The 26279-nt window shown below is 41.6% G+C and overlaps 1 protein-coding gene across 2 annotated transcripts in view; it reads left to right on the top strand.

Annotated features, from left to right (window-relative positions):
• DOCK5 (dedicator of cytokinesis 5) overlaps positions 1–26279 on the top strand; it is a 210770-nt gene that overhangs the window by 111153 nt on the left and 73338 nt on the right. The window contains exons 1-11 of one of the 2 annotated variants that reach the window (XM_048212214.2): positions 1366–2290; positions 2862–3004; positions 5798–5923; positions 10332–10456; positions 12510–12608; positions 13924–13996; positions 16170–16273; positions 17271–17454; positions 24074–24171; positions 24408–24497; positions 26039–26139. In XM_048212214.2, the coding sequence (XP_048068171.1) occupies positions 2869–3004; positions 5798–5923; positions 10332–10456; positions 12510–12608; positions 13924–13996; positions 16170–16273; positions 17271–17454; positions 24074–24171; positions 24408–24497; positions 26039–26139 (1136 nt within the window). In that variant the 5' untranslated portion in view covers positions 1366–2290; positions 2862–2868. Of the gene's footprint in view, positions 1–1365; positions 2291–2861; positions 3005–5797; positions 5924–10331; positions 10457–12509; positions 12609–13923; positions 13997–16169; positions 16274–17270; positions 17455–24073; positions 24172–24407; positions 24498–26038; positions 26140–26279 lie in introns of those variants that run through there. The other variant, XM_026518974.4, reaches the window with a different exon arrangement.

Raw genomic sequence — 26279 nt, 5'->3', positions numbered from 1 at the left:
ATCAGTAGAGCCGCAGAGAATTCTGGAAATCAGCCCAAGGATACTTGAATTAATGTTATGATTTTTAAAAAGTCATAGCACAGACCAGTGGAGAAATCGGAACTAGGCAGAGATGAATTGTTTGACACCGTTAGCTACCCATTTATGAAACCTAAGTTAGAGCCTTGTCTTACAGCGTGTTCCCCTGGAAATTCCGGATGATTAAATGTGTAAGTGTAAGAACTAAAATCTTAAAATACTACAGGAAAATAGAAGTTTTATGTAATAGTGATGTGTGGGAGGCCTTGCTGACTCAGACTGCAATGATCTGACCGAAAAAGAAAAATTGACAGGTTAAACCACACAAAAATTTTAAATAACTTAGGTACAGGATAAAATTTAGTGAAATCTTTGCAATGTGTATGAACACAGGATGAATATCGTTACTCTATAATTAGTAGAAATTTATAAGGATATGCAGAAAATAATATATGCATGTATATATACACACACAAGCACGCACACATACACACACAGACCCTATAAATTGACCCTATAAATTCATTGAGAATCAATGCAATGAAAATTGAATAGGAGGTTTGGTATTTGGTTTCACTGAGTTTTAAAAGTATATACAATATCCAGAGTTTGGCTGGGTAGAAGGAAATATACAGTACTTTTAAGAATATAGATTGTTACAGTTCATTAAAAACCTCAAAATTTAGGTATTTCAGAGAATATACTCCATAATTAACAGTGATTATTTCTGTTGATGTAACCAAGGTGATTTTGCCTCATTTTTGTTTGACTCTGTGATTCTATTTTTGTACAAAAAATATATATATGATATGTAATTTTACTGAAAGTATAAAAATCTTTATCTTTCAGTTTAAAGCACACCACCTTTAGACCAGTTTCTAAATATAATAGTACAAATAGCTCGTGCTAAGTAGCACTTCCTTCCTTCATCCAGAGGCTGCTATTAATAATTTTTTAAATGCATTTATCTAGTATCCTACCACCTGTATACTGACCCTCCAAGAATGTGGTGAGGTAAATATTTTATGTAGCTTAATGCTAATATGAATTATGGGGTGACTTTCAAATTCATGAATGCTGATCCCACTATAAATAGATACATACACATTCAAATATTAAATATATTAAGTGTAATGAATATATTACCTAGAATTTTATATTAATACATTAAGTTAAATGTATCAATATATTAAATATATGACTATCTTAAACATGAATGAGTAAATATTAAATATATAGAGAATAAATATGAACATATATTTAGAAATATTAAAATGTATATATTATACTTACAATAAATATAAACAAGAAGAACTTTCATGTCCATGGATGTTCCTATTACATATACGTATAAAGTTATTTGTCACTATTATATGTGCATTAGGTATTATATATGTGCATATTATATGTATGTGTACATGATGGGAGCAGCATGCATGGATGTGGACGTTACTCTGTATGTTTATCTCACTTCTGAGGTGGGCTTCTTCCTTTGGTTATGTGCCCCCCGCCTAATTTCTGAACCAGCTGCCATCCTGCAGCCGTGTTGAAACAGAGCCCTGAGATCGCCTTCACTGTCTAACAATACGGGCTCTGACTTTCCCAGGAGCCCAGCCCTGATTTGGTTACCGCTCGCTGTGCAGCCAACAGCCACTGTAAGGCATTCATGATGCAAATCACAGTCTCTGGCTTTAAACTCCTAAGATTTATGGCAAATGCCTTCTTAACTTACCTCATCAGTAAGCTTCGCAGCGTATTATGTGAGGAGAGTGTCCCGGATGGACTCTGCTAGTCTGTCTAAGAGAGAGTGCTTTGAACCAGCCACTCAGATCACAGCCCCCGCGCTTTTCAGTGAGACACTGCAGTGCCGTTTTCCCGCTACTATCGGGGTACAGATCAGAAGCCCGCAGAGAAAGCTGGCCTGCGTCGTGGGCAAGAGAACAAAACCACAGCAGAGAGGGCGACTGTCGACCTGCACCAGGCTGATACAGCTCCTGCAGGTGCTTGTGCTGTCAGGAGGGGCTGCGTTTGGTTCTTTGATCTCAGCCTGGTGGGACCACTGAAGTGGAGCTTGTTTGCTGGTGCCTGTGCCATCGTCACTCTACATAGAGTTTGTCATCACATGAGAATCTAAGAACACCCTCCGAAAGCTGCTGCGTGCATGCTGCTCTTGAATGTGCGTGGAGTGTCGGTGCCAGATGGAGGCCTTGGAAGGCATAGATCTAGGCCCATCGTACAGATGAGGAAACTGAGGCCCAGAGCTTACTGCCAGGTAGAACCAGGACTGAGGCCCGCTCACCCGTCCCATCCCTGCTGCTTCTTCAGTTCCATTCCATCAGCCTCTCCCACCTCAGAAAGAGCATTAGGCCTTGCCCCTGGTTTTGTTAATATTTGGCCATCAGTTTCGTTTGTTCTTGGGCAGTTTGTTTTTTCCTTTTTCCACAGGGTGCCTGTCTAAGACACCAAATTCATCTTGGAAATAACCAACATAGGCACCCCATGTAAAAATAAAGGGAGAGTCCTCCAGTGAGGTGTGTCTAGTGTTTAGATTTCCAGATTATTCCCATAGTACCCGCCCTGTCTGAAGCTGTGCTATAGATTTTTTATTTATTTATTTGACAGAGAGAGAGACAGCCAGCGAGAGAGGGAACACAAGCAGGGGGAGTGGGAGAGGAAGAAGCAGGCTCATAGCAGAGGAGCCTGATGTGGGGCTCGACCCGTAACGCCAGGATCACTCCCTGAGCCAAAGGCAGACGCTTAACGACTGCGCCACCCAGGTGCCCCTGAAGCTGTGCTATAGATACTTCCTCTTTTTCCTCACCTCTCATTTCTGACTTTCCCAGAATCGCAATGGAAACCTACATCCGGCAGAGACAGCTAATCATGTCGCCCCTGATAACATCCCATGTGACTGGGGAGAATGAGCCGCTCACTTCAGTCCTGAATAAAGTGATAGCGGCGAAGGAAGTGAATCACAAAGGGCAAGGTACACAGCCCTGCACTAAGCTGGGGGGCGGGGAGCGGCGGTGGAGCTGGGTCCTGGGACACTCGCCCTTCTCTCTGTCTTCTCTGATGAAAGCAGACCCTGGGGGGGTTTGCTCGCCTCAGCTTCCTGCTGAAGGCATTGAACACTGAAGAGCACCGAGGCTGCATTCAGCACTGAATGGGATCGCAGCTGTATTTTGTAAATTCTATGGAACAAATAATTATCCCATGAGTCCTTTCTCAGTTTTGTCTCCCCTACAATCCCAATGCTGATTCTAGGTAAATGCACAATGAGAAAGAAGTTTGGGGATAATTATGTTCCACCCTCTGAATGCTTATCCCATTACATTAAGTAAAATTAAGAGGAAAGAGGCCAAAGTAATACAAATGAACAGACATTAATTTTTTAAGATTTGATTTATTTATTTGAGAGAGAGAGAGTAGAAGTAGGGGGAGGGAGAGGGAGAAGCAGACTCCCCACTGAGCAGAGAGTCCAGTGCAGGACTCGATCCCTGGATCCTGGGATCATGACCTGAGCTGAAAGCAGATGCTTAAACAGACTGCGCCACCCAGATTGAGCCCCTGAGCCCCTGAACAGATATTAATATGAAATAACAGGCTAACTAGCAAAACATTTTGAGTTGTTTTTAGTGCTTCCATATATCATTCATTCTGTTGACACAGTTTTAACTAAGAAATTCCATTCATTGAAACTGCATTTTAAATTCAAATAATATTTTTTTAAAAACTGGGTAAATTTTTAAAATTCAAATACCAAGATGGTGATGATTTGGAGATAATTTTGAAGATTGGGTCACTTTTTTTTTTTTTTTTTAACCACCCTGTAGCTATCTTCTACTGAAGTGGAGGCAATCAGGAAACACTTTATTTTCAGCATATTTCGTTTTCCATGTATTCACAGTTGTTCTGGGTGGGAAAGAGATGTGAGGAATCATTAAAGAATCTGAAAGCAAATAATGAAATACATTTCTGTTGTTTTAGAACTCCTAGCCTAGGATATGATTTATTAGAGTAGAAAATCCTTATACTAAATAAATTGCTGTGTAGTGTAATTTTTTTTCCCCCAGGCAAAAGTGAAAAAAAATTTGTTTTCTTGCTGCTTAACAAACCAAGTACTTTTCAAATGTTTCTATGCTCATTACATGTATTTTTCTGTGGCTGGCTGCGTGATATTCCATTACTTGGATTTAAGAAAATTTGATCCCCCTAGGGAAACACTTAAATGTTTTCTATTTTGTTACCATTATATATTTAAATAACTCTGCTGTGACTACTTTTATACATGAAGCTTTTTCCATATTTAGGAATACCTCCCCAAGAAAATTCCCAGAAGTAGGACTCCTGGGTCAAATGATGGGAACAAGCTCAAACTCAGAGATACACATATTACCAGATTGCTTTCCATTGACTTCTGCCAGTGGGTGCTAATTACCACAGTGCCTGCTTGGCGACCCAATAGTTAAAAATCTTTACCTGTTTGTTGGGCTCCTGGGTGACTCAGTTGGTTAAGCATTTGACACTTGATTTTGGCTCATGTCATGATTCCATGGTCGTGAGATCCAGCCATGTTTCCCAGCTCCACGCTGGGCTGTGGAGCCTACTAGGATTTTCTCCCCCTCCCCTGCTATTTGTGTGTGCTCTCTCTCTCTCTCTAAAAAAATATATCTTTACCTATTTGAAAGGTGAAAAGTAAACTTCCATAGTTCTCTGCAGTTTAAAAACTACTTGATGGTGAATAACCTAGCCTTCCTATGCATTCGTGAGTTTTTCTAAAGTTTTCCTTCTCAGTTTTTATGCAGATAACAACGTCTTATAGAACATGTATTTTTCAGTTTTTGATTTGTCAAATATTTACCAACTTTGTCACTTCTTTGTGAATTGTCTATTCATGTTCTATTTATCTGATGTCTTTCTTGTAATTTCTTGTAGGTATTTCACCCTTTTGTAGCCTGCCTTTCACATCTTTATAAATATCGGAACTTTCCATTTGTGTATAGATAGTTCTTTTTTCTTTAAGATTTATTTATTTATTTTAGAGAGAGCGTGCATGTGCACACACACACAAGTGTGGGGAGGGGCAGAGGGGGAGAATCCTTAAGCAGACTCCCTGCTGAGTATGGAGCCCCATATGGGGCTCGATCCCATGACCCTGACATCATTAACCGACTGAGCTACCCAGGCGCCCCTAGATAATTCTTTTTTTGTGTGATTTCTTCATTTTTCTCTATACTTAGAAAAAAGATTTATTTTATTTCTTTATTAAATTAGGAATTTATTTTAATGAAAATGCGAGGTGAGAAATTAGATTGATTCTCTTTTAAGTAGCAAGAAAATTATTCCAGCACATTTATGAAATTGTCATTTCTTTTTTCAGAATTTGCTATACATCTTTACTATATATTAAATTGCTGTATATTATAGTACTTAATCTAATTGTTTCCATTGATTTATATATATCTTTTCTAGCACTAATACAATACTTGATTACAGCTCTACAATATTTTGGTATCTGATAGGGGCTGTCTTTACTCATGTTTGTTTTTTTTTCCCTCCAAAGTAAGCATCTGTTCACACCTCTGTCCAATTCTCAAGGAAGTCTTGTTATGATTTTGATAGGAGTGTCATAAAAATTATAAGTTAACTGAGGGAGAATTTACATTTTTATCATAAAGTATCTGTGTATTAATACAATGCATATATTTTTTTCAGCGTTTCTGTGTGTGTTTATGGTATAGATCATAGAACTAAAAGTTCATCCTTTTTTTCTTTAAAGGACTTTGGGTATCTTTGAAGCTTTTGCCAGGTGACCTCACACAGGTTCAGAAGAATTTTTCACACTTGGTGGATAGATCGACTGCAATTGCCCGAAAAATGGGCTTTCCTGAAATAATACTTCCAGGTAAAAGCTTTTGCGTGGTTCACCTGTCCTCCATCCTCTAGCTCTTCCTTCCACGCAGCAGTTATGTCTTAACAGGACGGCTGAGGCAATGTGAGATCCTCTGTGGTCTTCAGTGACCCGCATCTGTGGTATCGAGACAGTGGGAGACTCTCGGGGTTGCAGTGCCCGGTACACAAGCCCGAGATAATGCTTCTGCATGGAACTCAGAATTTCCTCGCCGCATTCTTCCTTTCTGCTCTGCACAAGCCCCTCTGAAATTCTTCCCTACGTTACCCGTTAAGGATCACTAATGGTAGCACAGGTTTCACGCCCCAAAAGTGATTTGCCTTGTCGCATGTCCCTTTCTCAGAGTGACATCACCAGCATTGGGGGGCACTGGCCAGGAAGCCCCAGCGAGGAGTCTGCTAAGCTCAGTGCAGCCAGACCCTTTGCCCCATTTGCTTAAACTCTGACTGTGTGCTTGGCTCTCCCCATACGTGTGGCGACATGGATGTAAACATACTGTGGTTTTCTTACTTTCCTTTTGTCTTTTTTGGCACCATATGTTGGTGATCTGCATATGTGTTCTCTTGAATTCGCTGACTTAACCCATTTGATTTAATCTTTATAGTAATGAAAGGAAATCATCTCAAGGAACTTTATATAAGATAATATATTACATAAAGCATATGTGTTATAAATATTAAAATATGATATGATGTATTTTATAGATAGGTAGATAGAATATGTAAATAAGTAACCTTTGGCATGTTAGAAAAATTTTAGAAAACCATGCTGTTGTCTACTACGTAAAAATTGGGGTTCCTTTAACGTAGCACAACATCTTATTCCTCCTTCTGGAGATTAAGGAGCGGTAATAACATGTTGCCACACACGTCGTCTGCACGTAGTGGCATTAAAAAGGATGAATGGGAAAAAGAGCTATCTGAATGGAGACCATCTTTTTCCTTTCTCATGAAAGAAGGTGGTGCTTCATCTGCTGATATCATCCCTTCCAGACTCACTCAGCCCAGTGCGTTGTCATCTTCATACTGTGAAAGTGTTTGTCTTCTTGTTTAAAAAAAAATAAGCATTGGTAACATTCCTATAACCAAAGGCAGTGTTATTACTACAGCAAGAATGAAATCTGAAACGATAAAAGGGAGAAATTTATTTTTTTGGACAAAGTGAATTTATCTTTGTTATCTGGCTAGGAAGATTCTTTCTAATCTCTCTGGTCGATAGGATTGGTTCCCGGACTGCCAGGGCTCTCAGAGACTTGGAAAATCATCTAGGACAATGGCTCCCAAATGCTGGTCTTTGGTTCAGCTCAGAAACGTTAAAATACAGGTTCCCACAGTGTTCCAGAGACTCGATTCAGTTTTAAGACCAAGGCTCCCCCAGGGATTCTGGTGATGGCCAGGTTTGAGAAATAAGAGATCCAGACCAAAGCTCCTTACCTTGTCGCTCGTCATCACCATTTGGACAGGCTCCAGAGACACCGTCAGCCCTTGCCTCAACCCGACTTTCCCCTCTAGCTCAGGCGCTCCTGCTGTCTGCCCTCCTCTGCACAGCCAGCATCTCAGAAGCCATCACATAATGTGCTATCCATCTCTGTTTCTGCATCTGCCAGTCTCCCTCTGTCCCGTCCAGAATGGTGTCACTAGAGTCACCCGAGATTGTAATGCCACTAAGTCCAGGGGATATTTTTTAGCCTAAAAGATTGTCCCGGCTTCTCTGGGCAACATGTGACATTGTCGACCACCCCCTCGTTGACATGGTCCACCCTCATCTCCGGGGACCCACACTCTTCTCTTTGTCTCCATTCCCCTTTGCCAGCATGTCCCCTTCGACCTTGCCTTTAAACGTTAGAGTTCCGCAGTATCTGGTCCTTATGTCCTCTGTTAGTTTGCTCGGGCTGCCCTAATAAAGTCCCACATGCTGGGCAGCTTCAACAACAGACATTTATTTTCTCACTTGCGGAGGCTGGAAGTCTGAGATGTCAGCAGGGTTGGATTCTTCCAAGCCTCCCTTCTTGGCTTGGAGATGGCCACCTTCTCACTGCGTCCTCACACGGTCACGCGGGTCTAATCTCTTTTTATAAGGACACCAGTTATATTGGAATAGCACCCACATATGACCTCATTTTACCTTAGTCACCTGTTTAAGGGGCCAGTCTCCACGTACAGCCGCATTTGGAAGTATAGGGGTGAGGGCTTCGGCGTATGAATTTAGGGGGAACAGTTCAGTCCATAACAGACCTCTTTTCCTTCTCATACCTGTATTCTCTTCCTATGTGATTTCCTCCATTCATTTTGCCTCTGTGTCTTAGTCACGTCTAAATTCGTGTCCATAGCCTCAAGACCACTCCTTTGAACTCTGTTACTACTTCCTGCCTCGGGACTTCAGTAGCCACTATGCCTACCTGACTAGATCTCTCTTCTCTCTTTAACTGGTTAATTCTTACTCAGAATCCCCATTTGGAACTTATAATCCTTTGGATCTAGACAGGCTCTTCTGTTGTGTTTTATCTAAGAGAATAGCACCCTTGTCCATCCAGTTGCACCAACAAGAAACCTGAAAGTCAGCCTTAAACCTCCCTTTCCTTTATACCTTACACTAAATTAGTGACTAAGACTTGCCAGTTTTACCTTTGAAAGGTCTTTCGAATCCATCCCTCCTCTCCTTCTCCATTGTCACTCCGTTAGTGGTAGCTACTGCCATCAGTTCCCTGGACAACTGTATGTTTGGACAACAATCCTGTGTCCCTGCCTCTGGACCTTTGCACATGCTACTTTTGCTCCCTCTTACTCTCCTCCCTCCAGTATCAGCTCAGAGGAAATATTCCCACACCCTCCAGACACAGTAAGGACTTAGTGTTATGCCTTCACAGAGCCTGACCTTTTCCTTCATTCATAATGATGCATTTTGTCCTGTGATTATCTGCTGATGCTTCTCTCCTCTAGACTGTAGGCTCTGTGAAAGTGAGGCTGCTGCATGGCTGGCTCACCATTGTCTCCCAAACAGTGCTCAGTCAGTTTTTTAAATGAATAAATGAAAATTATCTCATCTGATTGTACTGTAATTTATTCAGACAGCTGCCTATTGTTGGAAATTGAGGATTTTCCAAATTTTCACTTTTGTAAACAACAGCACAATGAATATCCTTAGAGGTGAATACTTACATTCTTAATACTGTGGTACAAATATTACCAGTGAAGTTTCTTTGTCAGATAAGGCTTTTAATACAAATTGTCAGTTTCTCTATTGACAAAGTGTGTCAGTTCAGAGTTTGAGCTGTGTTGTATGAAAAAGCCCCTTTTGCTCCACCTTAACCAACTGTGGGTAAGACCTTAATTTTTTTTCTAAGCAGATGAGTGGTGAAAATGAAAAGTGCTCTAAATGTGCACCCCTATTTTCTTATAGTGCTAGAAGGTTTTAATTTTTTACATTGGGAGGCAGTTTATAATAGAGTATACATTTTGGAGTCCTTTTTATAATACCGAGTCTTCCTGGCCAGGAACTTGTTATGACTTTCATTCATTCTAGGGTTTGTTTAAGCATCTCAATAACATTTAAATTTTTCTTCACTGTGGGGGCTCTTCATTTGCTAATTAATTTTTCAAATTTTGTGCCGGACAATCCAGACTATGACAAGTGGAAATGATTCTGATACTGGTAAAAACAATTAAGCTGATTTAAATAAAGGTAAAGTATTCTACAGGCTTTTAGAAATAGTGTTTCTCTCATCAGGTTATTATGTGGATTAACTAAATGCTTACCTGTAAGACATGTTGGAAAGTGCCCAGCACAGAGGAAGCACCGAATAAACGTTAGCTTTTGTTATTTTCAGATGTGTTAAAATACCGCCCTCCAAGGCATTATTGAGAAAAAAATCTGCCACTGTAACCTAATAAAATACATTGTGTACTTATTATTAGACAGCAGTTATTAATAAATAGAACAAAGGATTACTACGGAAAAGAGTTCCTTTTAAAACAGTGCATTTCAAAGACACTTTGGTATGTATGGAAAGGTAGGGTGAAGGATGCAGAAGAGGACAATATATATAAAAACTTCTGCTATATGAATAGCTCCCTATAAAGTCAGAGCATTTCTTTTTTTGTTGTTGTGAAGATTTTATTTATTTGAGAGAGAGAGAGTGATGGGAGCGAGGGAGAGAGCACAAGCAGGGAGGGGCAGAGGAAGAAGCAGGCTGCCCGCTGAGCAGGGAGCCCGATGCAGAACTCAATCCCAGGACCCTGAGATCATGACCTGAGCCGAAGGCAGATGCTTAACCCACTGAGCCACCTGCGTGTCCCAAGTCAGAACATTTCATATTTTATTTCTATGTTATATCTTACTATATCCTGAAAATTTTAAATGACTTCTCTAAGCACCACTCATAGGGTGGGTTGTCCTGTTGCAGGCGACGTGAGGAATGATATTTATGTCACCCTGATCCACGGGGAGTTTGACAAAGGGAAAAAGAAGACGCCAAAGAATGTGGAGGTGACCATGTCTGTGTACGACGAGGAGGGCAAGCTCTTGGAGGTAGGCGGGGCTGCCCAGAAATCCTGCTGCCATCACACACTTCTTCATATTAGGGGACTTTGGTCTTAGGGGACTTGCTCCCCACATTAGTGTGCATTTGCTTTTTTCATAAGGAAAAAGGATGAAACCTGTTTAATTTGTCATTAGCAATTACCAAGTTTACTAAGAAACCCACTTAGACGCTTATTTTCATTATTCCTCCTGTTCTAAGAAGTATCTCCAGCCACCAGTGGCTTCATGCGTATGCTTCTGATCCAGAAGTTCTGTATCATTTGCAAGTAATTGGGCCACTTTCAAGACTGGTGGGTCCCTGTGGGGAGTGAAGTGGTGCGGGGGCCCAGAAGGTGCTGCAGGGCCCCCTTCCTGTACCAAGTCGGCAGAACCAGAGGAGACACACCTGGTAGAAAGCTGTTAAATTGGTAGGGCTCTTGGGTCACATCAACTCCCACTGGTCTTTAGGTTTTGTTTTAGTAATCAGGAAACTGCAACCCAACGGGGGCAAGCTATTTTCTCGCAGAAACACAGAAGTTACTGGAGGAGGTAAGACTAGATCCAGGTATCCTGCCTTTCAGTCCAGAGTTCCTCCAACCGTGGCAGCATTCTGTCCAGACAGACAAGTAGTGAGTGTTGATTCTGACATCACGGAGGCTTTCATGGTCTCAGCTGAGATCCAGCTCCCCTCATATGAGCCGTAGTTCCCTCTGGTTACCTTCTGTGGAATTGAAGGCCCAAGCCGTCTGAGTGCCTCGCTCACACAGGTCCTTGAGGACACAGTGGAGTACGCATCCCCATCCCTTCCCTATGGACGTGATCATCTTTGAAGGCAACAGTGGACTGAGTCAAATCGTATTCAGTGTCGGCGGGGGGGGGGGGGGAAACAGTGTGGTGGGCTCTGGTATGAGAGTGGCTTCTTTGTGCTACTAACAGAGCCCTTGAGCTCCTGAGTTCAGGTTTGCATCTTCTCTTGATGGCTCACATCACAGCTTTGCTTACCCCCTTGGAGGCCTGGTTCTACTGAAGTAAGTGGCTCATTACCAGGAAAAGACACAGCCCTGAGTTTTAGTGAACATTCTGTACAGATACTCCAGGTCCTTGAAGCAGAGCATGGATAGGACCTCACACAGCGGTGTGTCTGCATGTGCGCCCTAACTCCCAGTCACCCTCTCTGGGCCTCTGCTCCCTGAGAGAGAAAGGAAGAGGAAGGAAAGAGAATGCCTGACCGCAGATGGAAAAGAGAATAAAGTTTACGGCAGAGGAGTGTTGGGATGGTGCTGGGTCCCTTATTGACTACCATAGTTACATACTTAGAACCTCAAAGAAAGGAGTAGAAACTCATTCTTACCCTGCTCTTCAGCCTCCAAATGGGATCAGCTGATGTGTGCCAGTGTGAGGCACGTGCCGGCCATGTGGAGGGTAGATGGCTCATGCGTGGTATGTGGAGTGCTCTTATTTTTCTAGATGAAATTATCCCCTTTTAGTATTTACCCCCAAAATACAAAAACACTAACTCAGAGGGATACTTGCACCCCTATGTTTATAGCAGCATTATCTACAATAGCTAAGCTATGGAAACAGCCCAAGTGTCCATCGACTGATGGATGGATAAAGAAGATGTATTTATACACAATGGATTATTACTCAGCCATCAGAAAGAATGAAATCTTGCCATTTGTAACAACATGGATGGAGCTAGAGAGTATTATGCTAAGTGAAATAAGTCAGAGAAAGACAAATATTATATGACTTCACTCATACGCGGAATTTAAGAAACAAAACAAATGAGCAAAGGGGAAAAAAAGAGAGAGACAAACCAAGAAACAGATTCTTAACTACAGAGAACAGATGGCTACCAGAGGGGAGGTGGGTGGGGGGATGGGTGAAATAGGGGACAAGGATTCAGAGCACACTTGTTGTGATGAGCACTGAGTAATGTCTAGAATTGTTGAGTCGCTGTATTATACATTGGAAGCTAATATAACACTGTATGTCAACTATACTGGAATTAAAAAAAACAATTAAAAATGATCTTTTAATTTTTTCTTCCCTTCCAAAGAAAGCAATTCATCCTGGTGCTGGATATGAAGGCATTTCAGAGTACAAATCAGTAGTCTATTACCAAGTGAAGCAGCCCTGTTGGTATGAGACGGTCAAGGTGAGATGCGCCATTTGTAATCTCCGTCATATTTTAAAACTCCTTTAGATTCCTTTCTTTTTACCCACAAATCATTCCCTCTTCATCCTGAAGTTATAGGTAGGTTGCCTGTGGTGTCCTATAAGAAATGAATTGATACAATTCTGCATGAGAGTATTTATCGTTAACTCGGAATTCTTAAATAACATTCTCATTGATAAATGTGTAGAAATTTCACTAGAGACGCTTGTAGTTGTAATGATGTAATAGGCTGCCAAGATGATCCAAAACAAAATGGAAATTTTCACACTCTGCAAGCAGTTGCCTAACATTTTTTTCTTCTTGGCCTCTGACCAAGTTTTCTGGGCTCTTTTCAATTTAAATATGTGTATTACAAATTCCCTAAGTGCTTTTTAGATAAGCCCTCCGGGTGAGTCACTCAGTAGCCCTGTGGCTAAAACAGTGTCCTAATGCCCTTTCTGATTAGGTAACTAACGCTCAAAAATGTCAGGTGACTTTCCAAGATCCTGTAACTGCTTAGTGTCCACACCTAAATTGGAGCCCATTTCTCCTAAATCCCAGATTGTCAAAGTCAAATTGGATTGTCAAAATCTTATGAGCTCTCCCTAGAAAACTAAAAAAAAAAAACAAAAAACTCTAATATCTCAATGCAGAAGTAATCATTTTCCACAATTTTATAGACTTCATATGCTTTGGAATGTGCAGTTTATAACAGATTTATGTTGTGCTTTTTAAAACTACTTATTTCAAGGCATTAAAAGTTCTTCAGAAATGGGTTTCTAGGTACTCAAATAATATTCCATTATATGATCATGCTATAATTTATTTGGCTATTTGCCACAAGTTCTCTGCTCTTTTCATTGCCATGTACTTCTGCATTCCTTGGCCCCTCCATATATGTAAACAGCGTAAAGCTTCCTTGTCCCCAGTATTTTATCTTTTCCTTCTGTTATGGACCCTAATTATTACCATATCAATCAACATACAATACACCTTGCAGTCTGAAAGCTCCTGTATGGACCCCAAAGTCCTGATCTTGTTCCTCTGAAGTATTTCCTCTTTCATACTTGAGAAGGCACTAGAAACTTGTAATATCTCCATCCTCAGAATCGTGGTAAACAGCAAAGGTGATTTCTCTTCAGATTCTTAAGGTTTTGAAAATAACAATCTGTTTTGAATGGAACCTTACCCTCAATCTCACTCTGTAGGAATTAGTGCTGTAATAAGAAACTAAAATTGCACCAACTCTGTAAAATGAGCTAAGAGTGCAACATACTGTGTATCTGTAAACTGTAAGTTCCTTATTACTGTGCAGGTATCCATCGCTATAGAGGAGGTTACTCGCTGCCATATAAGATTTACCTTCCGACACAGGTCATCTCAGGAATGTAAGTACTAGAAGGTCTACAGCATAATTCTGGTAAAAAAAAAAAAAAAAATTACTCTGGCTTGACAGTACTTTTGTGGGTCTAGAAAACAAAATACTTGGAAACTAGTTACTTAGCATCATTACTTCAGGATTCATTGGTGCTAAGTCAATCAGAGAAAGACAGATACACTGTATGATGTCACTCATATGTGGAATTTAAGAAACAAATTCGATGAACATAGGGGAAGGGAAGGAAAAATAAAATAAGATAAAAACAGAGGGAGGCAGACTATAAGAGACTCTTAACTCTAGGGAACAAACTGAGGGTTGTTGGAGGGGAGGTGGGTGAGGGGATGGCGTAACTGGGTGATGGGCATTAAGGAGGGCACTTGATGGAAGGAGCACTGGGTGTTATATGCAACTGATGAATCAGTAAACTCTGTGCTTCAAACTGATAATAAATATATGTTAACTAAATTGAATTTAAATAAAATTTTTTAAAAAAAGAATTTCCCCAAAATGTGTTCTATGAATATTAAGGTTCTGTATGATATTAATAGACACTCGGTAAGGGTTTCACAGGATAGGGCATGCGTAGTGCTCTGACGTCTCTGCTAGTCTGGTTAGGAAGATGAGCAAGAGAAAAGGCAGCTAAGGTCAGAACAGTGTGGCAGGTGCTGCCCCAGCAAAGAGTTGTAAGGGGGCATGTAGCACAGTGTCCAGCCCTGTCATCTGTGCATGATTTGGACATCCTGAGACTGCAGGTGTGGAAGGAATCGATGTTTCCCCAGTGAAGAGTAACGGTGGGGAAATGTGTTTGAAACTCACAAAGTGAACGCAGTAGGGCTGAAGTGAGAGCAGTGGGTGTCGTGATATTAAGTTGAACCCCACAAAATTGCTGTTTTTGTAGGTCAGTATCAAATAGGCAAATATCAGCAATTTCCTATGGTTCTGCGTAATACTAAGCTAGCATTTATCAAGCCCTTAGTTTGTATGAGACACTAAATGAATCTCTGTTTATACACTGTGTAGCATCGACAGTCATCTGATAACATACATAATGCTTTTCTCCGCATTTATACAAAAAAGAAACTGAGCACAGAGAAATGAGATCCTTGCCCAGGATCACAGGGCTAGGGAGTGACAGAGCCTGGACTGACACTTCAGTGGTCTGAATCTAAGCAGGCTGGAGCCCCATCATGAAGGATGAAGGTTATTTTGAATCAGGTTTTGGCGGAGCCCTTAAAAGGTGTTTTATGGGTGGTAGTGATGGTCGTTGTGGTTTGGTGTATGTTTATAACAGCTTTATTCAAATATCCCCACATTGAATATAGCCTAACGGCCACCAACAGGAGAATGGATAAACAAATCGTAATATAATCATATAGTGGTTTACTGCACAGCCAGTCTAGGGGCACGTGAGCCGCTGCTGACCTCAGAGTTGTACGTGTGATGAGAACAGGCCACAGGTTGCCCAGGCATCGACACCTAACTGGGGGACAGTGAGCTCAGAGGCCAACACCTAAAGATCCAGAGGGAGGTGCTCTGGTTCCTTGGGGAGGCTGGATCCTCCTGGCACCTGGGCTCCTCTCTTGGACGGAAGAGGTGGCATAATGAACCTTGGCATACAATTAATGCTTCCCAGAGTCTATCTTAAAGCAACAGAAATGAGGTATCTCATGGAGGTGTTTTTGGAGCAGCGTGGTTGACCTGATTAGATCTGCTTTTGGAAATCTCACTCTGGCTGCAGTGTGGAGGAAAGGACTGCTTGGAAAGATCCTCTAGAAATATAGGGAAGACTTGAATGGAACTAGGGTAGGAACAGAAGGGAGGGGGAGAAAAGGCACAGGTTTCAGATGGATTCCGTACATGGAGTTGACATGGCAGGGGGCGTCAGTGTCAACATCTACATTTCTGATTTAGGTGATTGGGTAGTTGCTGGTCTCATTTATTTGCAAATATAGGAAGAAAAACATAGGTGGAGGTACTAGAAGATTTCAGTTTGGGGACTATTTCCTTTGAGGGGCCCGTGGCATGCACAGTCACACACGGCTTATTGTAGCTCGCTGAACAGTGTTGATTACAGCGTGATTGAATATCACACCCTGGAGCAAAATGGGAAATGGTCCATCACAGCCAGCGCTTCCTGCTGTCTTACTGCGCTGCTCAGACCTGTATTTCTGTCTTTTCAGCCAGAGATAAATCTGAGCGAGCCTTTGGCGTGGCCTTCGTGAAACTGATGAACCCGGACGGCACCACTCTGCAGGACGGCAGGCATGATCTGGTGGTTTATAAGGTACTGCTAAGAGAACAAGGCTCAGAAAATTGCTTGGGAAATATTTACTCCCTCCGAAAGGGGTTCTTAAGGCTCCAGTCAGAATTATGTGGATAAGCATCAGAAACTTCTCTAGAGCTATAAGTGTTTGCCCCTTATGTCTAGAAAACCAGAGGGCTCCAGCTGCGTGGTCTCCCATCCCTTCTGTTAAGGAGTGAGTTGTATTATTATCGAGGCCTCTAAAGAACGTCTCCTTCTCCTTCAACAGTGTTCCGTGGCAGTGAATAGTCAAGGGCTGGCCTCTTGCCTCTCCTCTGCATCGTCCTGTATGGGACAGAGACAGTTGCACTGTTGGGCTCGGTTGGGGTGTGGAGGGTGTGGTAGGATGTGGTAGGATGTGGTTTTCATATCACCAAGAGCCAGGCACCATTTCTCTGCTAGGGGGCCTCGCTTCCTTCCCTAGCAGTTTTGTCCTCACTCTTTAACTGCTACGGAATTATCTCCGGAGATTTTGCAGTGGCAAGTAGACACGGGAAGGTCTCCTTTATTGAACTGTATCAGAACCGGTAGCTTCTTTGAGCTGCATCTGCCTGGCGTGGGTCTTCCTCTAACAGCTCCTTATTTCACAAATAGTTTTGGGAGTTGTGGCAAGCTATTTCCTCCCAATGAATGCAGTCAGCCCCTCAACCCGATGACATGTCATTCTGACCATTTACAGATTCAAGAAACTGAAATCCACCCTTATTCCTTAATATTTATTTATTTACAGCAGACATCTAGGATGTTCTCAGTTTGGAGTTCACAACTTACTCCATTTTTATTCAGTGTTGAAATTATTTCTGGGCTCAAACCCTGGAAAAGTATCACAGTGTCTTAGAGTTGGAAGGAACATAAGTATAATTTGATAAAACTGTGTTTCGTGCCCTGGAAAGGCACTGTGCTCATGAGAGAAAGTACTTTATTTGCATCTATGAGATGTTGCCCATCATGTGGTATCCCTCATATGCTTCCTTTTCAGGGTGACAACAAGAAAATGGAAGATGCTAAATTCTATCTGACCCTGCCAGGAACCAAAATAGAGATGGAAGAAAAAGAGCTCCAAGCTTCCAAAACCCTGGCCAGCTTCACCCCAAGCAAGGACAGCACCAAAGACAGCTTTCAGATCGCCACCCTCATTTGCTCCACAAAACTCACCCAGAATGGTAGGTGTGGTGACCACACTGACACCACACTGGGTTTTCTGTTTGGTCCCCTTGGGCTGTTTTGTTAGACCCAGGGGGCTGGGCCACATGGGGCTGTGTCTTCCGAGGCGGGATGCTGGGCACTTTGGATTCTACTCCCTGTTCTTCATGTGGTGTTCTTCTTGCCTATCTTTCAAATAGGATGAAAAGTAGTTTGGTATTTTTTAATATTATAAAACCTGTAAATGTATTCACTAACAGAGGCTGAAAAAATTTTAAAGTCTTTTGTTGCCTTCTTTCAAGGCAGCAAAGAACTCTAATAACGCACTCTGTATAATATATGAAATAACAGATGTTGGTAATAAGGGGGAGGATACTGGCCGAGAAAAAAACAGTCTCTTGCCCAAACAGGTGTGGCTAAGAGCAGGAAGCGTTTCCTGTTAGAATTCCATCTGCCCCCCCACCCAACAGAGATTCCTCTTTCCCATTTTTTTCCCCAAGCAGTCGGAGGTTTTTCATAAAATCAGCTGAATAGTTCATATGGGCTTCACTTTGTTCCTTCTTGAAATCTCTGCTATCAATTTTAACTTCTCTTGTGTATATGATGGCATTTGATATCCAATAACAGCTTCTCATTCAGTTAACTTATGAGTAAGGGGTCCTGCTGAACATAGTGAGCCAAGAATGAGGAACTCTGGGAACTTGCCTTAGAAATCCTGTAGCCCTTGTGATGTATAAAGGAGTAGTCACTTTGGCCTTTTAGAAGATTTGGGTGAGGAACACGGCCAGGACTCTGCCTTACGGAAGTGCTAAGGGATAGACAAAACAGTTCAGACATAAGATACACTCAGGAATCAGATGTTGGTTGATCTTTAAAAGGGGTCAGTATTGTTTGTTTTGATGAATCATGGTTGGCTAGAGAACATGGATAGTATTTCAACTTGGATAAGGGGCCAGACTCAACAGAGTGAAGTGCAGAGCTGATACATATGCGAAAGTAAAAACACGCTCACCAAGAATTGAGCCAGAAAAAAGGCAGAACTATGGAGACAGTGAAAATTTTCATGGTTGCAAAGGCCTCGGAGAGGAGGAGGGATGAATAGGCAGAGCACAGGGGACTTCTCCAGCAGTAACACTATACGATATGGCACCGTGATGGATACATGGACGCGTGTCATTATACATTTGTCAGAAGCCACGGAACGTGCTACACAGAGTAAACCCTAACATGTACTGTGGACTTCAGCTCATGAACAGTATTAATATTCGGTCATCAGTTATAACAGGTGTACCGCACTAATGCAAGATACTCGTAGTAGGGGGAGCTGGGGAGCACAGGGAGCATATGTGGGAACTCTCTGTGCTTTGTGCTTAATTTTTCAGTAAACCTTAAACTGCTCTCAGAAGAATAAAGTCTATTAAGAGAAAAACAAAAATTAAGCCAGAAAACATTCTGTACTTCATAGAAGACATGACAAAACTGTGTCCGTGACCTAATCCTTTTTAGGGAAAAAGCAAATGTGATCAACTGCTGGTACTGGGTTAAATGTACAGTATTTACGGAAGATGATTTAGAAGGAGAATCAAAGGTTTTGAATGTATTCAGACCCTTTGAGCCAGTCTGAGCCAGTTGTCTCAGCCCTAGAAATGAAACCTAAGTAAACAATGAAAGATGAGTGCAGAGATTCACGTCTGATGATGTCTCTGTATTACTCATAATAGGGGAACAGCAGAAACAATCCAAAAGTCCAGTAATTGGGGGCATTATCATGTAATTAATTGACATATGTACAGCTGCCAAATATATTTCAAAATGTAATCAAAGACATGTGAAAACTTTAGCACTAGGTGGGGTATAATCCTAATTTTGTTTAGATACCTGTTGATGGTTTGAAGCCAATTGCCTGGGTTCAAGTCCCAGCTGTGCCACTAGTTCTTTCAGCTCAGGTATGCCACATGGCCTCTTTGTGACTTGGTGTCCTCTTCTTGGAAATGGGAGTAAGACTAGTGTGTATTTCAAAGAATGAAGTAAATTAAAATAAGTTAAAGTAAGACAAGTGTCTTGCCCATTATAAACACTATATGAATATTAGCCATCATCACCACCACCACCACCACCACCATCATCATCATATGTACACAGGAAAAGACTAAGAGGAAAGACTCCCGAAGTTGGGACCGTGTTTATTTTCTGTGCTCTTTCTGTTATTTTTCAAACTTTTCTTTATAAAATGTTAAAATGGTATTTTTGTAAGTATGTAGCAGACAATACAAAGCCTTAATGTACTTTTAGGACTTTTAAGAGATAGTCAAAAAAGATGGCATTTATCAAATAGATTTTCCTTTCCAGAGATTAGACTTCAAGTAAAGCAAGAGATAAGTAGCTAAAATTAACGTCAATGAAAAGCAGAAGGAATTTCCATGAAACATAACCATATGGTTAGATTGTTTATTATCTCCAGTCAAGAATACAGGAAGCGTACGGGCAGGTGGCAGTACTCAGCTCAGACGCTTGATTTGCTGATATCTGCATCACTCATCTTCTGCATATTCTAAAGCCATGCTGTCCTCCAGTGGCAGCCACCAGACACATGGACCTTGAGAAATTTATTTAGTATCAGAAGAAAGTATGGTTGCACTAGTCTCGTTTCAGGTGTTCCATGGTTTCGTGCTGCTGGTGGCTTTCGTGTTGGCCAGCAGACACAGAACATCACCATCATCCCAGGAAGTTCCATCAGATGGCTTCGTTGTCCTCCCCATTCCTAGTGTTTAGGTCTCAAAAAAACTCAACATACCAAACTAAACCAAACCAAAGTCTTGCATGATAACCTATCCCAAAGAAGGTTGAAAAAGGCAAATTCATGGGAACCAGGGAGGAGTGATGTGCAGTCCTCATGGCCCGGGGTGGGGGCGGGAGGGAGGGAGGACCGATGTGAGAAAAGTGAAGAGAACAGCAGGACATCCCGAGTATCAGAGGACACAGGACATTCCGAGGGACAAATAATGAGAATAAAGATTGTGGGTGGCTCATGTATTCATTCTTCTAATTCGACGGAAGTTACAAGGAACCACTTCAATGTCTTCCAAGAAAGAGGAAGGTGAAGAACAGTAAGAAACCCTCCACTCCAAGAGGGCACTTCCCTGATAAAGAGGGTGGCTGTTCTTTCACAGGGACCGTGACCAATGGCATTTCTCCTTAGCCTTACAAAGGACTATTCAGACTCTAAAGGTTAAAAGCCACTGGCCTTTTAACAAATAGATCTTGTAGACTCTTCATTTATAAATTTTTTCTAACCTAAATCAGAGCCAGTTTATATGGATCGTTTGTTGCTGGGCCCGTATGGAAGGTGAGAATAGATTTGTGGCTCCAGCAAAGGGAGAGGGGAATTCAGGTCCTTGCAGGTGTGAGGCCCAGTGCCACACAATTCCCAGCGGCATCTTATTTTACCCTCCAACACCCTAGTGCACAAAGACACCACCATTGCCATTATTCTGTTCACTGATCAGAAAGTTAAAGTGCCAAAATATTTTGCCTGGGTTCATAAGTAGTGGACATGGATCTGAAAATAGATATTTGTAACCCCAAAAGTCACAGTTTTTATTTTTCTTTTCTTTTTTAATTATTATAGTTTCTAATCCTTTCCCTAAAGTAGCCACTAGCCTAAATTAGGGGATTGTCAATCAGAGTATCCCAAATTCTTGAATACTTTGGGGGAGGGACGTAAATTGAGAGGACATTAGATAACATTTGGATGGTCATTCCCGATGATCCAGAAATTCCATTCTAGTTTTATTGCCCAGAGATGCTGCTGTACCTGGAAACCAGAAGAAGCATGAGAATGTTCATGGCAGAATTGTTTGTGATAAATAGAAAAAACTGCAAACAACTCAAATGTTTATCAGCGGTTGAATGGACAGACCCATTGTGGTACATCCCCACAATAAGAGAGATACTGTGTAGCAACTGACACAGATTAACTAGAGCTATATGCCTCAACCCGCGTGAGTCTCAGCAGCACAGGAAGTCTGGGGACTTTGCTCTAACACGGGGCTGCCGCTTTTCTAGCCCCAGGACCTATGATTCACCAGATTCCAGCTCTATTCCTGACATGGGCAGTGATGTGGCATGCAAATATTTCTAGGGCGTAAACCTCTGGGCTGATAGAAGGGTTGTCTGCAGATGCTTCAAGCTGCCGGGTGACTCTTCACCCTGATAAAGTATCTAAATCCTTTTCCTCAGGCAGCAGCTAGTGGAGCGAAGTAACAAATGGAGTGGTGCCATTGACTAGCCTCTGGCGGAAGTAGGAGATGGGAAGGGGAAGTGACAAGCCTAGCACAGTGTCTATTATTAATGCTTACTGAATAAATGACTAAATCCAAGAACTGTGTCGAGCACAATACCGGCTCCCTCAGGGCTACCAGTTCCCTTTCTACCCGTCCATTCATTCTTGCATCAAATATGTATTGAACACCTACTAGGTGCCTGGCAGCATGATGGTGTATAACAATGAGTGCAATATGGTTCCTGCCCTCAAGTGGCTCAAGTCTATAGGAAGAGCCAAAGAAATACCGAGTGTGTCTTTATTATTTGTTATGTTTGTCTATGCATATGCATATGTATATGTAGCAAAGAGTATAAATAGCACAGAATGATTGGGTCAGTCTTCCCAGAGGGAAGACAATTTGAGGTGGGTCTTAAACCTAAGGATGAGCTTACCAAATACATAGTATTAAAGTGTATCTGGGCATTTCAGACGAAGGGAAGAATATATGCAAAGACCTGGATCTATCAGAGCGTGCCATAGTCTAGGGAGTAGTGAGTTGATCTGTCTGGCTGCTGAGGGGTAACAGACTGGTGGGTAGTGGGCTGGCAGGAAGGCCATGGGTGGGGGCTCACCACCTTCTGTGAGTGGTATTGGGACTTTATTCTGTTGACAGTGGGGCGTCTCTGGGCACTGGGTGTTGGAGGTTTCCCAGGGACTAATAGGTAAGCTAATAAACACTCATAAAGCAAATTGACTATTCTAATGAACAGTATGTTTTTAACAACTTCTGAATATTATACAAGTCCATTGATTAAAAAGCATGTGTTGCTAGATAATGCTCTGTAAATTGAAATAGTAGCTTAATGTACTAAACAAAATGATAAAATAGTAACAGTCCAGATGCCTGTTATATTTTCCTTTGACACTTTCAACATTGATTAAAGCTATAAATGGCTTAAAGATCCATAATTCTACACTTTAAATCCAGATACACCTTAAGATTTCTGTCCCAGTCTTACCCTAAGGACCATGAGTCTGTTCTGCCTTCCTTTGAAATAGCAATTGTCTAATTTGCTTGTCTGTTTCTTTGAAGAACTCTCAGAAGGCAGTATGATAGAGTAGCAAGGACATGGTTTTTTGGGAATCAGATCAATCTATAATTAAATTCCTAGGACTCCCTGGCAATTGTGTGACCTGAGGCAAGTAATTGAATTTCATAAGGCCTCAGTTTCCTCAATTCCAAAATGGAAAAAATGAAATCTCTACAATGTGGACACAGTGTTTAAATGGATAAGTGTGGGGCACATTGGTCGTTCAGTTGGTTAAGCATCCAGCTCTTGGTTTCGGCTCAGGTCGTGATCTCAGGGTCAGGATCGAGCCCCACATCAGGCTCCACGCTCAGCTCAGAGTACGCTTGAGATTCTCTCTCCCTTTCCTCTGCTCCAGCTCGTGCTCTCTCCCACTCTCTCTATAAAATAAATAAATAAATCTTAAAAAAAATAAATGAATCAGTGCATGTATATAAGTTCCTTTTTTTTTTTTTAAAGATTTTATTTATTTATATGACAGAGAGAGAGAGAGCCAGCGAGAGAGGGAACACAAGCAGGGGGAGTGGGGGAGTGGGAGAGGAAGAAGCAGGCTCCCACTGGAGGAGCCTGATGTGGGGCTCAATCCCAGAACGCTGGGATCACGCCTTGAGCCGAAGGCAGACGCTTAATGACTGAGCCACCCAGGCGCCCCATATAAGTTCCCTTTTCCTTTGGCATCCACTGAGACACATATAGTGGCAAAGGATGAATTAAGCAATGCAGCAAATTGAAGGTATGAAGTTTACCTAAGAGTGTTTTCGGGACAGCTGTGTGGCTCAGACCTTTAAGTATCTGATTCTTGATTTCAGCTCAGGTCATGATCTTAGGGTTGTGGGATTGAACCTGGCGTCAGGCTCCCCACTCAGTGTAGAGTCTGCTTTTCCCGCTCCCTCTCTAGGGATAGATCCCTACTCCCACTCATGCTTGCTCGCTCTCCCTCTCTCAAATAATTAAATTAATAAAATCTTTTTTGAAAAAAGTGTTTCCAACTTCTCATCTACATGGCTATGATGTCATTATTTCAGAAATATTAATTCCATTCAGGAATTCAGTTTTATGTTCTCATATATTAGTGGTTAATTTTTTTCTCTGAAGACTGAAAGACCACAAGGTTTTTTCTGGTTTAGACAGGAGACAGTAAATTAAAAAAAAAAAAAAAAAAAAGGAATTAGCCACTATTAAGGTCAATTATCTTTTCTAGAGAGTTCTGTAGTTGAATCCTGAAATAGTGTGCGTTACTTCTTCTAATCAGTGTCTAATTTTTTGGTTTGTGGTCGTTCTTCCTAGTTGACCTATTGGGCTTGTTAAATTGGCGTTCAAACTCCCAGAACATTAAACACAACTTAAAGAAGTTAATGGAGGTGGATGGAGGCGAAATTGTTAAGGTATGTTTATGTATTCGTGGTTAGAAACACAGTCACCGTATCATTAGTTCAATATTTCAAATTAAATCAGTGGTCAGAAATATAAAACGTTATCAACATTGGAAAGCAGAAGTGCCAATTTTTAAGAAATGCTATTTTTAATTCATTCCATTGTAACCTAATTTCTCTGAATTTTTGCACTATGGAGAAGAACTGAAAGCATAAAGTAACCTCTCTCTTTGTTTTTTAATCTCCAGTTTTTGCAAGATACACTAGATGCACTTTTTAACATAATGATGGAAATGTCAGACAATGAAACCTATGACTTCCTTGTGTTTGATGCACTGGTAAGCAGTTAAACGTTAAACATATTAACTAGTTTGTTCTCACAACTGGGTAGTGTTCAGTATTTTGCTCTTATAAATGACTGCATCGAGTATCCTCTTGCATAAATATTTGCATCCATCTCTCTGATTCTAGAGGTTAAATTAGAAACAACTGACTTAGGTTCAAAGACTTTATTTTTCTGTTACCTGTTAGGTCTTACTTTTGATATGCCTTCTTTCTCAGGGTAAATGAGGTATTGTATTACATTAGAAATCAGGGATCACTTTAACTTATTTGAAAATTGCCTAGCTATAAACCAGGAGATACCTTTACCAAAGGTGACTGTGGCTCTGTTGTCTGTGCTTGTATGTTCATACAAGGGAGACTGAATTCACATATCAGAAACAAGCATCAGTCTCATTCTGTACAACATACAGCCCATTCCAAAAACAGATCCAGACAAGGAGAGATGATGTTAGAATCTTGGAAGGTGGGGTGAATGGGCGGCTCAGTCGATTTCTACCTTCAGCTCGGGTCATGATCACAGGGTCCTGGGATTGAGCCCCATGTCAGGCTCCCTGGGGAGTCTGCTTCTCCCTCTCCCTCTACCACTCCCCCTGCTTGTGCTGTTTTGCTCTGTGTCAAATAAACAAATCTTAAAACACAAACAAATAAAAATCTTGGAGGCTACAATTTGTGGCAGAGTGAATGGAGGAAGCTGACACATCCAAACCAAGCATCGTTTTCTCGTTGGGGTTAAAATTCTGTGCAGAATTTACCTGGATGTTGCAGCAAAGGAATGTTGGCTGTTTCACCAGCTTGGAGAAATTGATACATTCAAGAAGTGGTCAGGAAGTTAAGGTTATAAGATAAAGAGAGGAAATGCTCCAGCTAAGATCACACATGTCCAGATTCATGGGAAAGAATGGTTCTGGGTTCTGTGGGACTGGGTCTGCAGATTCTCATGGGATAGAGCAGCTGGCAGTGGGTCTATGCAGGCGTCCCTGGGGCCCTTCTTCTGCATTCTTCTCTCATCAGTAGGTGCAGCGTGATGCTTTATAGATTATGTGCCTGATAGGGATACCATTCACAGAAGAAGGGGAAACTGAGAGGCAAAATCTGATGAAGTTAAGTTATTGGGGGCACTCATGCTGCACTTACGAGAACAAGGTCACGAAATAATTCATTAGCTGCATCCTTGGGTTAGAGTTTCTTTTTCCCACAGGAGACCGCTTTCTGTATCTTTCTTTTGCCTCTTCCCATCTTCCTCCCTGACTCATCTTGCTTGTGCACTGGTCCTCTGACACACTGAGCTCTCTGAGGCCAGGGCTGGCTCTTACTAGATTCTCCATAGCATTTAGCCCATTGCCTGACACATCATAGTTTCTCTATTGATGTTACATAAAAGAAACTCCAAGACTTCAGCTCTAGAACAGTGAAGTGAGAATGCTGCAAACATGGTCTGGAAAGAAAAGAAGTCACCAGGATGCTAACATCCGGTTTATTGACTAAATGCCTGGGGTCGTACAGTGCTGCTATCTCTATTTTTCACCTTTGGCAGGTATTTATTATCTCACTGATAGGAGACATCAAGTTCCAGCATTTTAATCCTGTCCTTGAAACCTACATCTACAAGCACTTCAGTGCCACTCTGGCATACGTGTAAGTATAATTCAAGGGGACTACCAGCTGCTGGGTTGTTGGGTGTGTACTCTAGGGTTGGGTTGTTAAGAAATGCAAGGGACATAAGCCGAGTAAGTGTGCCCCTAAGTGCAGAAGCTTGTTCGAAGCTTCCGGTGGAA

The sequence above is a fragment of the Ursus arctos genome, unplaced genomic scaffold (genome assembly GCF_023065955.2).
Source record: "Ursus arctos isolate Adak ecotype North America unplaced genomic scaffold, UrsArc2.0 scaffold_11, whole genome shotgun sequence".
Lineage (NCBI taxonomy): Eukaryota > Metazoa > Chordata > Mammalia > Carnivora > Ursidae > Ursus > Ursus arctos.
The sequence above is the reverse complement of the archived record's forward strand: the minus strand, read 5'-3'. Positions and strand labels throughout refer to the sequence as shown.